Below are 14,976 nucleotides of genomic sequence, written 5' to 3'. Positions count from 1 at the left end.
AAATGGTCTTGATCAAATAAATGGATACTGCTCTGTGCCTTTTAAAAGTTTAGAGAACATGCAAAGATATTACTTGTAGAATTCAGTTAGTAAAGATTGTGTTCCAAGATTAAAAAACAAAATGTTTAAAGTTACTTTTGTAGTGTATTTTACATGAGTTTGCAGTCTGGGATGTCGAGACTTAAGCGGAATGTTAAATCATATAAAATAGTGCAGTTGCTTGACTGATGATACACTAACTTCTGTAGGAAGGTTAAAGACAGCATTTGGAAGGCAGAAATGAACTAAAATTGAGAGTTAAATAAGTTATCTATGTCCCCACACCAGCAGCATCTGTGATATTTGATAACTTTTATTTTAAGACAGGGTGTTGCCCTGTCACCCAGACCGGGGTGTAGTGGCACGATCACGGCTCAGTGCAGCCTCAACTTTCCTGGGCTCAAGCGATCTTCCCACCTCAGCCCCCTAAGTAGCTGGAACCACAGGCATGCGCCACCACGCCCAGCTTATTTGAAATAAATTTTTTTTGTAGAGACAGAGTCTTACTATATTGCCCAGGCTGGTCTTGAACTCCTGGGCTCAAACAGTCCTTCCACATTGGCATCCCAAAGTGCTAGCATTACAGGCATGAGCCACTAAACATGGCCAGAACTTGCTGGAAATACAAATTCTGGGGCCCTATCCTAGACCTAATGAATCAAATTCTGGGATGGGGCACAACATCTTTTAAAATAAGCCCTCGAAGTAATTTTGTTGCATGCTAAAGTTTGAGAACTGCTGCTCTAGACCAACATCGTCCAGTGGAAACAATGCAGGCCATGTATGTAATCTGTAATTTCATAAAGTGAGGTTGATTTAAATGATTTATTTAACTCAATATGTCTACACTATCATTTCAACCTGTAATTGATAGAAAAAGTTGAGATGTTTTGCATTCTTTTAAAAATATATGTGATAAGTCTTCCAAATCCAGTAAGTATTTTATACTTTACAGAATAATCTCTCAATTTGGACTGGTCACATTTCACATGCTCAACAGCCATATCTAGCTAGTGGCTGCCATATTGGACAGTGCATCATGAGACAATTGTAAGCCATTGAAAAGTTTTAATAGAGGAATGTAGTTAGCAGCTTTTCTCCTTCCACACCTCACATAACATTTACTGGGCACGGAGACTGTTCTGCAATTTCATATGCGTTTGTTATTTCATTTGTTCATGAAAAGTTTGTGAAAGGTATGATCTCAATTTTAAAGGTATTACATTCTCCAAGGGCACACAGCTAGTAAGTGTCACAAGTGTTAGAAGGGATAGAAGAAAACATATTAGCGAAATATTTAGGAGGTAAAATCTGGAAGCAATTGGTAACTGATTTAATGTCGAAGGCAAGAGAGGGAGAAAGAATTGAGCGTGATGCTCAGACTTCTGGTTTGGGAGTCAGAACAGGTGGCAATGCCAGCAAGTGAATGTGCAAAAGCACATTTTTGCAGAGCAGATAATGAGTCTATGTTTACATTTTTAATTTGAGGCTATGATCGGAAACAGCCTGAAGCTTGGAGAATGGTCTGGACTGGAGTTACAGATTTGGGAGTTACCAAAGATCACCCAGAGAGAATATAAAGAGCATGAGACCCTTGGGAAAGCAACACTAGGTCCAGGAAAGAGTGGTGTGATGGGTGTGAGGAGCAGACAGATGTAGAGGGTGTAATTGCTAGGGGAAAAGAAAATGTCAGGAAAAGGATGATACATAGCACCGAGTTGCAGCTCTTCATTCCTGTAAGATAACAGACGAGTGTTCAGTAGATTGGACGATTAAAAGATCTTTGGCTTATGAGAGCTATTTCTTTGTAAAGATGAGGGTAGAAGCCAGATGATTGGAGTGAAGTATGTGGAGAAATAGAATCTAGTCTTTGGAAACATGTGAGTAAGATGAGTAGGAAAGGACTTAGATCATAGCTGATTTAATTTACTTGATTTGTTAGCCAGTTTTATAGGCTAGGAGGGTGGTGTGCGAGGATTTTAGAATGTGCAACCCTTGAATGGTCTATGATCTAATAATTCTGAATATGTTGGATAGAGAAGGGTGCTTGTAATAGAATTTTACACCCATATAAATATGGAAGTCTTTGGTTATTTTATAACTTTTATAAAACTTGTTTAACAATATAGCATGTATTTTATATTGTTTATTGGATTTTTAAAATTACAAATGTATTAATATTTATTGGACTAAATAATACAGGGATGAGGAAAAGAGAGTCTAGCATCACTACCTGAGATAAGCAACGTTAACCATTTGAATTAATCCTTCTCCTCTTTGCTCTGTCATCATAAAGACACATTTTTTGGCTCCAAAGGAAAGGTGACCCAGGCTGCTCTTTTTCTTTTCCTAGGGCTTCTCCCATGCTAAACAGCTCTTTGCTGCTTGTTTGGAGTTGGTAACAGAGTTCTCTCCAAAGCTTCGTCAGGTCATGCTGAATGAGATGTTGCTTTTGGATATTCATACACACGAAGCTGGGACAGGGCAGGCAGGAGAGAGACCGCCATCCGACCTTATTAGTAGGGTCCGAGGCCATCTGGAAATGAGGCTTCCTGGTAAGACTGTTTCACAAAGACAAATTTCTGAAACTCAGTACTCAAATAATTGTGGGGGAAAATTTAAAATAACATTCACTTGAGTCTGTCATCTTTTAAAAAAAATTATTTCACTCCTAAAACAGAATTTGGGTTTGGCGTTCACTTGAGAACGTTGGGAAAAATGAAGGAAACTGTTCGTTCCCTGGGATTTCTGTAACAAGGTACCACCAACTGGGTGACTTAAAACAACAGAAATGTATTCTCTCCCAGTTCTGGAGGCCAGATGTCTGAAATCGAAGTGTCTGCAGGGCTATGCTGCCCCCAGAGGCTCCAAGAAAGACTCTGCTTTGCGTCTTCCTAGCTTCTGGTGGCCCAGCAATCTTTGGCTTGTGGCTGCATTGCTCCAGTCTCCGCTGCTGTCTTCACATGGCCTTCTCCCTGTGTATGTCTGTGTTCTCTCCTTATAAGGACACCGGTGGGTCACTGGATCTAGGTTCCACCGTAATCCAGCTGACCTCCTCGTATCTAATTACATCTGCAAAGACTGTTTCCAAATAAGGTCACATTGTCAGGTTCCAAGTACACATCAATTTTGGGGGATACTTCTACACAGTAGAGAAACTATATTGCAATTTTCCGGTGTTTGAAAGAATCAGAATGTCCTTGAGTGTACGGGTTGAAGTTTTATTTTCTCGTTAACAGCCACAAAATGCCCTCACACTGATTGCCAGTGAGCTAGAAATTCACCTGTGTCTACTTTAGGAACAGATCTTGGGTGCTTAATTCTGATTGTAAATGTCTTACTATGAAAAGGGGCTTACCATATAAATGATCATCTATGACATATATAAATCTTTCTTAGTTAAAGCAGCTTCTTTGTATTTTAGGAGTATTTAGAGCAATTAAATCATACTGTACACATTTAATAGTATAAACAGTGAAATTGCATTGTAAAGGAAGGTGCTAGTAATGTGTCGGAACAGAAACAAGTGATACCGTCTTGAGTCTTTTGGGTTAATTTCTAATTAAAGTCTAATTTCCGAGGCCAGGCATGGTGGCTCACGCCTGTAATCCAAGCACTTTGGAGGCCAAGGTGGGCAGATCACCTGAGGTCGAGAGTTCAAGTCTAATTTCCAGCAGGGGCATGCAGTCGTAGATCCCAACTTTTTAGTACCCTGTAGAGAGGACACCTTTGACCTTTAACACATCAGTGCTCTCAAATGTTGTAATGTCTTCATGAGAACTGATCTAACAATATGCTGGCATTAAAGCACACATGCTGCTGATATACATGTTTACTTTTTAAAAGCAGGAGGTAGGTTTTCCGTACAGGGTTTTTCTAAAATCAGAAAGAATGTTTAAACCCTGTTCATTGAGTGCTAACTACGTGTTAGGCATTGTTCTAAGCTTTAGGTGCATAACTCATTTAGTCCTCGTAGCAGCTCCATGAAGCAGCTGCTATTTCCTTATCCCTATTTTATAACTAAGAAACTGAGGTGCAGAGAGGTTGAGGAATTTGCCCACAGTCACACAGGAAGAGACAGAACTCTGACTTTACTCCGTCAGCCCAGCTTTGAAGCCTATGCTCTTACTCTTTGAAATGATTGAAAATGCCTTTAAATAATTATTCTTTGTACTACCGTTTCGGCCTAACAGTTTGTAGTTCACATCAGTTTTTTGGGGATAGAGAGGGCTTACTCTTTGAAATGGGTGAAAATGCCTTTAAATAATTAGTCTTTGTATTACCGTTTCAGCTTAACAGTTTGTAGTTCACATCAGTTTTTTGGAGATAGGGAGGGCTTACTCTTTGAAATGAGTGAAAATGCCTTTAAATAATTAGTCTTTGTATTACCGTTTCAGCTTAACAGTTTGTAGTTCACATCAGTTTTTTGGGCGTAGGGAGTGTAAAGGACTGATAGCGTTGCATATAATTTTTGTAAACTCCTAACTTATTAAATGTTCAGCAACTTGTCCTGTAGCTTGTGCTTATAAACAGTACCGAAAATTAAAAAAAAAAAACCGGACTGAAAATAAGAAGGAGTATGGATGTGGTGGCTTATGCCTGTAATCCCAGCACTTTGGGAGGCCGAGGTGGGCAGATCACTGGAGGCCAGGAGATTGAGACCAGCCTGGCTAACATGGAGAAACCCTGTCTCTACTAAAAATACAAAAATAGCTGGGTGTGGTGGTGCATGCCTGTAATTCCAGCTACTCAGGAGGCTGAGGTAGGAGAATCACTTGAACCTAGGAGGCAGAGGTTGTGGTGAGCCGATGTCGCTACCACTGCACTCCAGCCTGGGCAACAAGAGTGAAACTCAGTCTCAAAAAAAACCAAATAAAATAAGAAGGAAAGGTGCTATTGTTTCAAATAGGAAGAACACTAAAATGATCTTTTTCCACAGGTACAGTTCTTGTCTTTGACTTCGACCAGGCCTCAATTACGGACTGAGCTATCTGAGTCTGGCATAGCCTTGTGGCTGTGATGCTCTCACAGCTCTGTACTCCAGTACCGCTGAAAGCGTCAGGGTTGATAGGCATGGTCTCTCCATGGAGAGCATCATCGGCCACCTTTTCTGCTCTCCTTTAAGAAAAAAAATTCCCTAGTGATAGAAGGCCGATTTTTGGATGAATTAGATGCATGCCCCTCTGTAGAACACAGAAGGGGAAGCACTCTTTTACATGGGTTGACCTGGCTTTATTATCAGGAACAAGAAGTGATCTTAACTGACAAGAAATTCAGCTTTTTAGTTACTATAGAAATAAGGGGCCAGGCGTGGTTGCTCACCCTGTAATCATTCCAGCTCATCCCAGGCTGAGGCAGGAGCACAGCTTGAGGCCAGGAGTTTGAGACCACCCTGGGCAACATAGTGAGACTGTCTCTACAAAAAAATACAGAAATAACCTGGGCATGGTAGTGTGTACCTGGAGTCCCAGCTATCATGGGGGCTCAGGGAGGCTGAATTAGGAAAATTGTCTGAGCCAGGGAGATCAAGGCTGCAGCGAGCTGAGATGGCACCACTGCTCTCCAACCGGGTTGACAGAGCGAGACCCTGTCTCAAAAAAAAAAGTAGGATGAGGGGGCTACAAATTGATCGTAAGACCAGTTATATGTCTGGAGAGAGACCTTGACTTTTAATACCTTTGTAGCTAAGTAGGATGCCTTTTTTTAAAATTTTAAAGTTTTTAATTTTTTTTGAGCCAGGCCTTCTTTCTATTCCTCTGGCTGGAGTGCACTCTCCACCTCCTGGGCTCAAGCAAGGCTCCCAACTCAGCCTCCCTTGGTAGCTGGGACTACAGGTGTTCACCACCACAACTGGCTAGTTTTCGTATTTTTCTGTAGCGATGGAGTTACGGAGTTTCGCCATGTTGCCCTGACTGGTCTCAAACTCATGGACCCGTTTCTAGATTCTGATTCTCCCTTAAGAATTATTCCTCTAGGCCGGGCACAGTAGCTTGTGCCTATAATTCCAGCACTTTGGGAGGCTGAGGCAGGTGGATCACAAGATCAGGAGTTCGAGACCAGCCTGACCAATCAATATGGTGAAACCCTATCTCTACTAAAAATACAAAAATTAGCCAGGTGTGGTGGCACATGCCTGTTGTCCCAGCTACTCGGGAGGTTGAGGCGGAAGAATCGCTTCAGCCCAGGAGGTGGAGGTTGCAGTGAGCCGAGATCGTGCCACTGCACTTCAGCCTGGGCAACAGAGCCAGACTCCACCTCAAAAAAAAAAAAAAAAAAAATTATTCCTCTAGTCAGCCGGCATTACTAATCAGAGTGTCAGGTGATGAAGCTTTGAGTGAGAGTGCCTGATGATGAAAGGAATCCTTTTGGCAAAATGTATAGAACTCAATAATGTGCATGTATTTGGGGAACTAATCTCACTTCTGTCGTCTTCTTTTTTTTTTTTGAGACAAAGTCTTACTCTGTCACCCAGGGTGGAGTACAGTGGCGCGATCTCGGCTCACTTTAGCCTCCACCTCGTAGGTTCACGTGATTCTCCTGCCTCAGCCTCCTTAGTAGCTGGGATTACAGGCGTCAGTCACCGCACCTGGCCTGTTCCTTCTTTAGAAGATGGTGCAAATAATGTATTTTTATTTTGCTGTGTTCTTATGCATCTTTTTTGTTATGTCAAATCTTTTTTTCTCTTGGAGTAAGTTGAGAGTTAAATAAATAGTCATAGGCCCTATCTTTTTAGAAAAACTGAGAAATATAGTTACCCTAGAAAAGGAGGTGTTTAATAAATCTCCCCATTTTCAGCCTTAACATTGTTATTCAGGATTCATTTTGGTTTCTTTGCCTTTTTCCTGAAGTACATTAAAACCTGATGTTACATACTTTGAGCCACAAAAAAATCACAACGTATTAGGGTATATTTAACAATTATTTATTTCAAAGGAAGTAATGTTCAAAATAAGCCTGGGTTATTTTTTTCTTATTATTTACCTAAAATTGTTTCTGGTGCAGTAAATGTTTGTTGAATAACTTGTCTCTTATGAGTATTTTAATCAGAAAAAAAAAATAGGATAAATATGTCAACTCAGATTCTATTACAGTTTGATTATATGGTTTACCTGCTTTGCTGTAAATGTGCTGAAAGTTTATTCCATACTATTTTGTACTTGTTTTATTTGTGTGATTGTTGTCTGCTCACTTGAATGATAAACTTCTGGAAGATAAGTGTCTACTCTTAGATTTGCACAAAGGAATGTTGACTCCTAACGATAGGTGATTTTGTTGATTAATGGGGGGAACATGCAATCTGTTGTTGGGAAATTTTGCAAAAATGTGTGAAATGTTAGTATTTTTTTATTTTTATTTTTTCTGTAGCTATTGGTTTTCAAATTTTATTGATTGATTGATTGAGACAGAGTCTTGCTCTGTCATCCAGGATGGCTGCATTGGCATGGTCATAGCTCATTGTAACCTGAAACTTTTGGGCTCCAGCGATCCTCCTGCCTCAGCCTCCCAAATACGGGCACATGTTACCACTCTTGGTTAATTTTTAAAACATTTTTTGTAGCCAAGCATGGTGGCTCACACCTGAAATCTCAGCACTTTGGGAGGCTGAGGCATGTGGATCTCTTGAGCTCAGGAGTTTGAGACCAACCTGGACAACATAATGAGAACCCATCTCTACAAAAATGCAAAAATTAGCCAGGTGTGGTGGGACCTGTGGTCCCAGCTACTTGGGGAGGTTGAGATGGAAGGATCACTTGAGCCTGGGAGGTCAAGGCTGCAGTGATCCATGGTCACACCACTGTACGCCATATTGGGTGACAGAGCGAGACCCTGTCTCTTCAAAATTTTGTTGTTTGTTTTTGAGACAGGGTTTCACTCTGTTGCCCAGGCTGCTCTCAAACTCCTGGCCTCAAGTGAACCTCCTGCCTTGGCCTCCCAAAGTGTTGGCATTGCAGGTATGAGTCACCATAGCTGGCCAGTTTTTTTATTCAGTTGAACTCTGGGCAAGTATTTGCTTTGTTCTGACTTTAGTGTTGTGATAGTAATTCCAACTGTTTTCTTCTTTGCTCTTTAGATCTTCCTCTTCGTCAAGTTATAGCTGAGGAGTGTGTTGCCTTTATGTTAAACTGGAGGGAAAATGAATACCTTACACTCCAAGTTCCTGCATTTTTGCTTCAGAGTAATCCATATGTGAAGGTAATTAATGTTTAAATAAAAGGATTATTAGGATAGTATTATTATACTTGTTTAACTTTACACCACTTTGGGCATGTGTCTTAATTTCTATGATACAAATGATTGGACAAATGCTTGTTGATAGTTTTTGATAATTCATGCATTTCGTCGTGCTCTAATATATTTTTTAATACCATATAGTTGATGAGCATGTAGTCACAGATTATTTAGTTGACAGAGAACACATTGGTGTAACCCTAAGGTGGTGAGAGATTCACTTTCTTTACTTTGGTTGCTATAATCATACTCTAGAACTGATGGATACCATCAGGGATGCACTTCTTCTTGTTTCCATTTGAACACTTTACCCTCCTTTAGAATTTTACCCTTCTGAGTTTGATATGTCTGAATCTCTTAACAAGTTTGCTATTAGTAATTATTCCTCTAATGAAATAATTTATTTAGCAAATCAGTAGTAAGTTGTTTATTTTGTTGTCTTAATTATATCCTTTGCAACCTAAAGTGCTTCTGAGTACAGAAAATACCAAAACTAAAGAGAAACTGGAGGTATTTGCTAAGATTATATCTTTCATATGTTAATATTATACACACTCTGAATAAGTAGTGGACTTTTCTCACTTTCTAGTCTTATAATTAAGAAAATAAAACATGGGATTTCACATAGTAAGTCCCTCTCTCCCTTTTTGGGTGTATTTGGTCCTTCATATTTTCTAATTATTTCTAATTGTTGCTATTACCTTTGTTATTTGTCCTTATTTGCCCCAACTTGTCTTTAATAATACTTAATCCTTTAAATCTGTGTTTATCCGGGAACTCTTGTAAAACTGTACCACTTTGTAACATTTGTGTTTGGTTACTTGTTTCTTCCTTCATATTTCATGTATGTCCTTTTAAAACCTGAGCTCATTTCATTTGTACCTTTGAGGATTTATTGAGAGTTTGTTGATGTCTTCAGTTTTCCCCACCCCCCTTTTTGTCGTCTTTACACTTGCTCAGGAAAATTGTCATACTTGAATTATCCTTTTCTTTGAAATTTCAGACATTGAATTATATCTATCTCTCTTTTTTTTTTTTTTTTTTTTTTTTTTTGGAGACGGAGTCCTCTCTGTTGCTCAGGCTGGACTACAGTGGCACCATCTCGACTCGCTGCAACCTGCGCCTTCCAGGTTCAAGTGATTCTTATGCCTCAGCCTCCTAAGTAGCTGGGTTTACAGGTGTGCACTACCACACCTGGCTAATTTTTTTTTTTTTTTTCATAGAGATGGGGTTTTGCCATGGCTGGTCTCGAACTCCTGACCGCAGGTGATCCACCCACCTGGGCCTCCCAAAGTGCTGGAATTAGAGGCATAGCCACTGTGCCTGGCCTGAATCATACCTATCTCTTTAATGAACTTTCTGGCATATGAGTTCTTAATATCTTGGGCACTTGTCTTATGCCCAACGGTCTTTTCTTAGCCTTAAGAAAATCAGATGAGGGAACCATTTTGTTCCAACGTTACTGTCATTTACATGTAGAATTGTAGCTCGTTGTTGAGTGCTAAGACAGTGTAGTAATTTTTCTCTTTACCTCTGGCAGTGAATTCTGTGGAGCTGTGCAGCAGGAGAGATAGGCATATGATTGTGTAATGAATGCTTGAGGGTCTTCAATGTGTAAGGACACAGGAAATTGTTTGGTAGGTTGCCTAACTCTGAGAGAGGCTATCTCACTGCTTCCTGCAGTTCCCCTGATCTGGTCCAAAAGAGGAAGGATGCGTGGTGACTTTGTTAAAGAAAAGTCACTTGGGTGTCTCCTCATGTCATCTCGTGGTTAGAGTTTTGTGTGCCACCTTCCATACATAATTGGCCTCACTGCCTTGTTAATGTCAAGGAAAAAGGAATTAGAGAAAGAAGTTTAGAATGAGGGATTGTGTTTTGAAAAAAATACAATTTGGATCAGTTTCCACACTTCCAATGTAGTGTGGAATACACACGCCCCACACACACACACACACACACACACACACACACACACACACACACACACGCCCATGTAGGAAAAAGTCTGAAAGGATATTAACAGCCATTATCTCTGGATAATGGGATATTAGGTGCTTTTAATGTTTTCTATTCTGTTACATATTTTCTTACTCGAATTTGTATTACGTAATCACAAATAGGAACAGAAAATTTGTAAGCGTGTGACTAAAATACACCCTTTTGAAATAATATGACACTGTCTAGTGTGCCCCTTGGATCAGAGTGGGAGGCAGTGCCACATAATGGGAAGGGCACAGGATTTATAGGCACTTTCATGGTAAAAGTCTAGGTAGCAGTAGGAGGGGTTGGCAGTCACAGTGGTGCTAGTGTAGGCTAAAACCTTAGGTTGTTCCTGTGGCCTGCCAGGCCTCTTAAGGTGTGCGTGCTTCTTCTCCAGGTATAGCTCCCCTGCCCCTTGACCTTCCAGCCCTGTGCTGGCAGCACTAGCGTGCCCATGCCATGTTTCTCATTCTGCACCTGTGCACATGATGTTTGTCTTATTAGCCTGGATGTCCTTCCCAGCTTCGCCTGTTCATGTGGTTTCTCTGATGCTTTCTCATATTCTTTTCTGTGTAAATGAGTGACTTGCTTCCTCTCTTTGCTGCCTTTGTACTGTTGTCCTGATGCGCTGCTGTTGTACCGTTGAGGTACTTCTTTTGTTGTGTTTATGCTGAATACTAAGTTATTTGTCCACTTGTCTTCTCAATAATGAGCTGCTTCAGGGCACTTGATTTTTATGTTGTGCTTTCCATGATGCCCAGCACATAGTAGGTGCTCAAGAATGTTTGTGGAATTCAATTGGTTTGGGGCCTAAGACCTCTGAAAATTTTTTTTTTTTTTTTTGAGACAGAGTTTCCCTCTTGTTGCCCAGGCTGGAGTGCAATGGCATGATCTCAGCTCACTGCAACCTCTGCCTCCCAGGTTCAATTGATTGTCCTGCCTCAGCCTCCCGGGTAGCTGGGATTACAGGTGTGCGCCACCATGTCCGGCTAATTTTCTATTTTTAGTAGAGATGGGGTTTTGCCGTGTTGGCCAGGCTGGTCTCGAACTCCCGACCTCAGGTGATCTGCCCGCCTCGGCCTCCCAAAGTGCTGGGATTACAGTCGTGAGCTACCGTGCCCGGCCCTGAAAATTCTTTTAAACTTATGTAATAAATTTAATGACCTAAAGTGCTATAAAGTGTATAAAAAAATAAATTTAGTGACCTAAAGCATGTGATCACTGACAACGGCAGATGTGTTTGAGCTAAGAGCTACCGTAGCCCTGGCATTACACTGCAGTAAATAGCTGCGTGTATTGTGATCCCAGTGGTCAGAGACGAGTATGTTAGGGGAGCATGCTGGCTGAAATGTCTACTAGGCTATTGGTCCATGTCCATTCACCTAGTATAGGTAGGGTTTTTATGTCATTCTCACTAGCTTTGGAAAGCCACAGTACTCTTGTTAATTTTCATGATGACAGAGTTGTGGCTATGGAGAAGAATGTCCTTGTTCTTAGAAGATGTATATGGAAGCATTTAGGGATGAAATGTTGTGCCTAACTTAGTTTAATATGGTTTAACAAAACAATTTATGTAGATATATAAAGCAGGCATGGCAGAATAGTCACAATGTGTCGGGTATTTATTGAACTATTCTTTTGATTTTTCTGTTTAAAATTTTTCATGATAAAAGAATGTGGGAAGAACCGCCAGTTTTTGTCTTTATCACAATCTTGCCACCTCCTTAAAAAAGCCACCTTAAGCAATAGGGACCCCTAGAAAACTTTGTAGGTCCATTTCAGTAGGAACCAGGGGTTCCTGATGAATTCAAAATTGCTTGCTACTGCACCCTCTACAAGAGGCATGGGGTGTAAAAGTTAGTAAGAACAAGAATAAAGGGGACCAATTCTGAATTTGGCTGGGTGCTGTGGCTCATCCCTGTAATCTTAGAACTTTGGGAGGCTGAGGCGGATGAATCACTTGAGGCCAGGAGCTCGAGACCAGCCTGGCTAGCATGGTGAAACCCTGTGTCTACCAAAAATACAGAAATTAGCTGGACATGGTGGCACATGCCTGTAATTCCAGCTACTCAGGAGGCTGAGGCACAAGAATTGTTTGAGCTTAGGAGGCAGAGATTGCAGTGAGCCAAGATCATGCCACTGTGCTCCAGCCTGGGGTGCAGAGCAAGACCCTGTCTCCAAAAAAAAAAAAATTCTGAATTTGATGTAAGTCAGTCTTTCTCTGCTTTTTGCTTTTAGCCTTTCCACTCTTTATTTCTGGGTGCTCCCTACATCTTAGGTCCTTGAGGCTGCTTTTATTCACATCAGTCATTTCGTGTAACCTGTCCTGCCTTACTTACCTGTCCTCCTCAGATGAACAGTAGCTTCATTCCCAATTACTACTAATTTTCTTAGAGAAAAATTGCTTTAAATCTGTATCTCTTATTTCTGGCAACTTCAGTTTCCTTATTCCTTTCCTTATTTTTCTCATTAAAACAATTTTTTTCAGTGATTAAAAGCTCTGTGTGTGTGTGTTTGTGAGAGAGAGAGAGAGCGCGAGCGAGAGAGAGAGAAATCTAAGCATTATTTTAATCTCACCCCCTGGGCTTTTACTACAGTTAAAATCTTGGTGTATGCCTTCCATTACACCTTTTCTTTTTTCTGTGCAACTAACGTGGGATTGTACTATGTGTATTTAGCAACTTGTGTTTGTTTCTGCACTTGATAAATCATGTGTCTGTTTGCATTGTCTCATTTTCATTTTCACTAGATTATAATTGTTCAGAGACAAAGTTTGTCTGCTTGAACCAGAGGATCTTTCTCAGATTCAGATCTGTCAGTAGACAGCGAGCCCTGAATTCCTCAGTTGTACAGAATGCACAGCATAAAATAACTGTGCTTAGTCTGTCTGGGCAGTCAGTCGTTGCATCTTTCCTCCAGTGTGCCTTGATAATAGAGCTAATATGCATAACGTTACAGATTATCTTTTGTGTTTTTTGTTTTTCATGTTATAGCTTGGACAGCTTTTAGCAGCTGCATGCAAAGAGCTACCAGGCCCTAAAGAAAGTAGACGGACAGCCAAAGACCTTTGGGAAGTTGTTGTTCAAATTTGCAATGTGTCCAGTCAGCACAAGCGAGGAAATGATGGCAGAGTTAGTTTAATGAAGCAGAGGGAATCTACGCTAGGTATCATGTATCGGTATGTATTGGTATATTTCTGTCAGTTGCATTTGATTTCTTACTATTTATCCTATTTATTCTATTAACCTATTAAAGGTTGATTTCAAGAACATCAACTTTTATTCTGTGTATCATAAAGATGGACAGTCTTAGGAGTTCTGTAGTATTCGTCTGTGATGCATCTGTGTGCCATGGCCACCTTTGGAAATGTCTTCTGTTTATATGTCACTTTAAGAAATCATTTAATTAACTAGAATTCAAAATCAGCAGTGTTTCAGGTTGAATAGTATGAAAGACTTCACATGTGATTAAAACAGGGAAGAAATGTTACTAGGTTAGTATAACAATAGACTATTACATTCTTTTTCATACTTGCAGAATTGGAGCATTAAGAATAAACCTTCACCTGTAATTTTCTTTCTTGATTTCTATTATTAAATGTGTATTCAAAAATTTTTGTTTTGTCGGAGTGAACTGCTTTCTTTTATCAAAAAATTACGAGTAAGTTTTCTTAAAAATTGCTCTAATTACTGTTGCTGATTTTTGTAGAATATGACTAAAAAATACTGGTTACTTCAAAAACTGATTGAATTATCATTATTTTTTTAGTTTATTTATTTTTTTTAAGAGACAGGGTTTTTTTCTGTCACCCAAGCTGGAGTGCTGAGGCGTTTCACTCCATCTTCTAACTCTTGAACTTAAGCAATCCTCCCACCTCAGCTTTCTGAGTAGCTGGGATTACAGGCACACGTCACCTTGCCCAGCTAATTTTTTGTAGGGATGAGGTCTCGCCTTTTTGCTCAGGCTAGTTGGCAGCTCCTGGCCTCCAGTGATCCTTCCTTCTTGGCCCCTCAAAGTGCTGGGATTACAGGTGTGAGCCACCATCCCCGGCCAACCTCCAGAATTCTGAGGCAAGAAATTATTGCTGAGAGTAGAGACTCCCCAGTCTTAGTGAGGTAGCCAACACTGCTCATCAAGGGAAGGCATTGTTACTTATTAAACCCCAACTATGTACTAGCCTGTTCATACACATTATCTATCTAAGCCTCAAAACAACCCTAGGGGTAGCTAAAATGATGCCCATGTGTGAGATCAAAAACAGAGGCTCAGGTATCTTGCTCAAGGCAAAAGTCAGTAAAATGTCTGGCTGGAATTCACACCTGTGTTGTCAGTCTAACATCAGAAACTGTTGGCCGGGCACAGTGGCTCATGCTTGTAATCACAGCACTTTGGGAGGATGAAGTGGGTGGATGAGGCCAGCAGTTCCAGACCAGCCTGGCCAACACGGTAAAAGTTTGTCTCTACTAAAAATGCAAAAATTAGCTGGGTGTGGTGGTGCACACCTGTAACCCCAGCAACTCAGGAGGCTGAGGCATGAGAATCATTTGGATCCAGGAGGCAAAGATTGCAGTGAACTGAGATCAGTCCACTGCATTCAGGCCTAGGTGACATAGTGAGATTCTGTCTCCAAAAAAAAAAAAAAAAAATCTGGAGACGGATGGCTCATGCCTATAATCCCTGCACTTTGGGAGGCCAAAAGGGAAGGATGTCTTGAGCCCAGGTGCTCAA

At 40.6% G+C, this 14,976-nt stretch overlaps 1 protein-coding gene across 5 annotated transcripts in view; it reads left to right on the top strand.

Annotated features, from left to right (window-relative positions):
- Nucleotides 1-14,976, top strand: part of LOC135278021 (integrator complex subunit 8-like) — a 57,321-nt gene that overhangs the window by 29,797 nt on the left and 12,548 nt on the right. For 4 of the 5 annotated variants that reach the window (XM_064384308.1, XM_064384306.1, XM_064384310.1 and 1 more), the window contains 3 exons: nucleotides 2,393-2,594; nucleotides 8,111-8,232; nucleotides 13,242-13,862. In XM_064384308.1, coding sequence (XP_064240378.1) covers nucleotides 2,393-2,594; nucleotides 8,111-8,232; nucleotides 13,242-13,493 — 576 coding nt within the window. In that variant the 3' untranslated portion in view covers nucleotides 13,494-13,862. Of the gene's footprint in view, nucleotides 1-2,392; nucleotides 2,595-8,110; nucleotides 8,233-13,241; nucleotides 13,863-14,976 lie in introns of those variants that run through there. The other variant, XM_064384307.1, reaches the window with a different exon arrangement.

The sequence above is a fragment of the Aotus nancymaae genome, unplaced genomic scaffold (genome assembly GCF_030222135.1).
Source record: "Aotus nancymaae isolate 86718 unplaced genomic scaffold, 86718_ANA_hifiasm-v0.15.2.pri h1tg000036l, whole genome shotgun sequence".
Taxonomy (NCBI): Eukaryota; Metazoa; Chordata; class Mammalia; order Primates; family Aotidae; genus Aotus; species Aotus nancymaae.
Note: the sequence above shows the minus strand (reverse complement) of the source record. Positions and strands in the feature narration are given on the sequence as shown.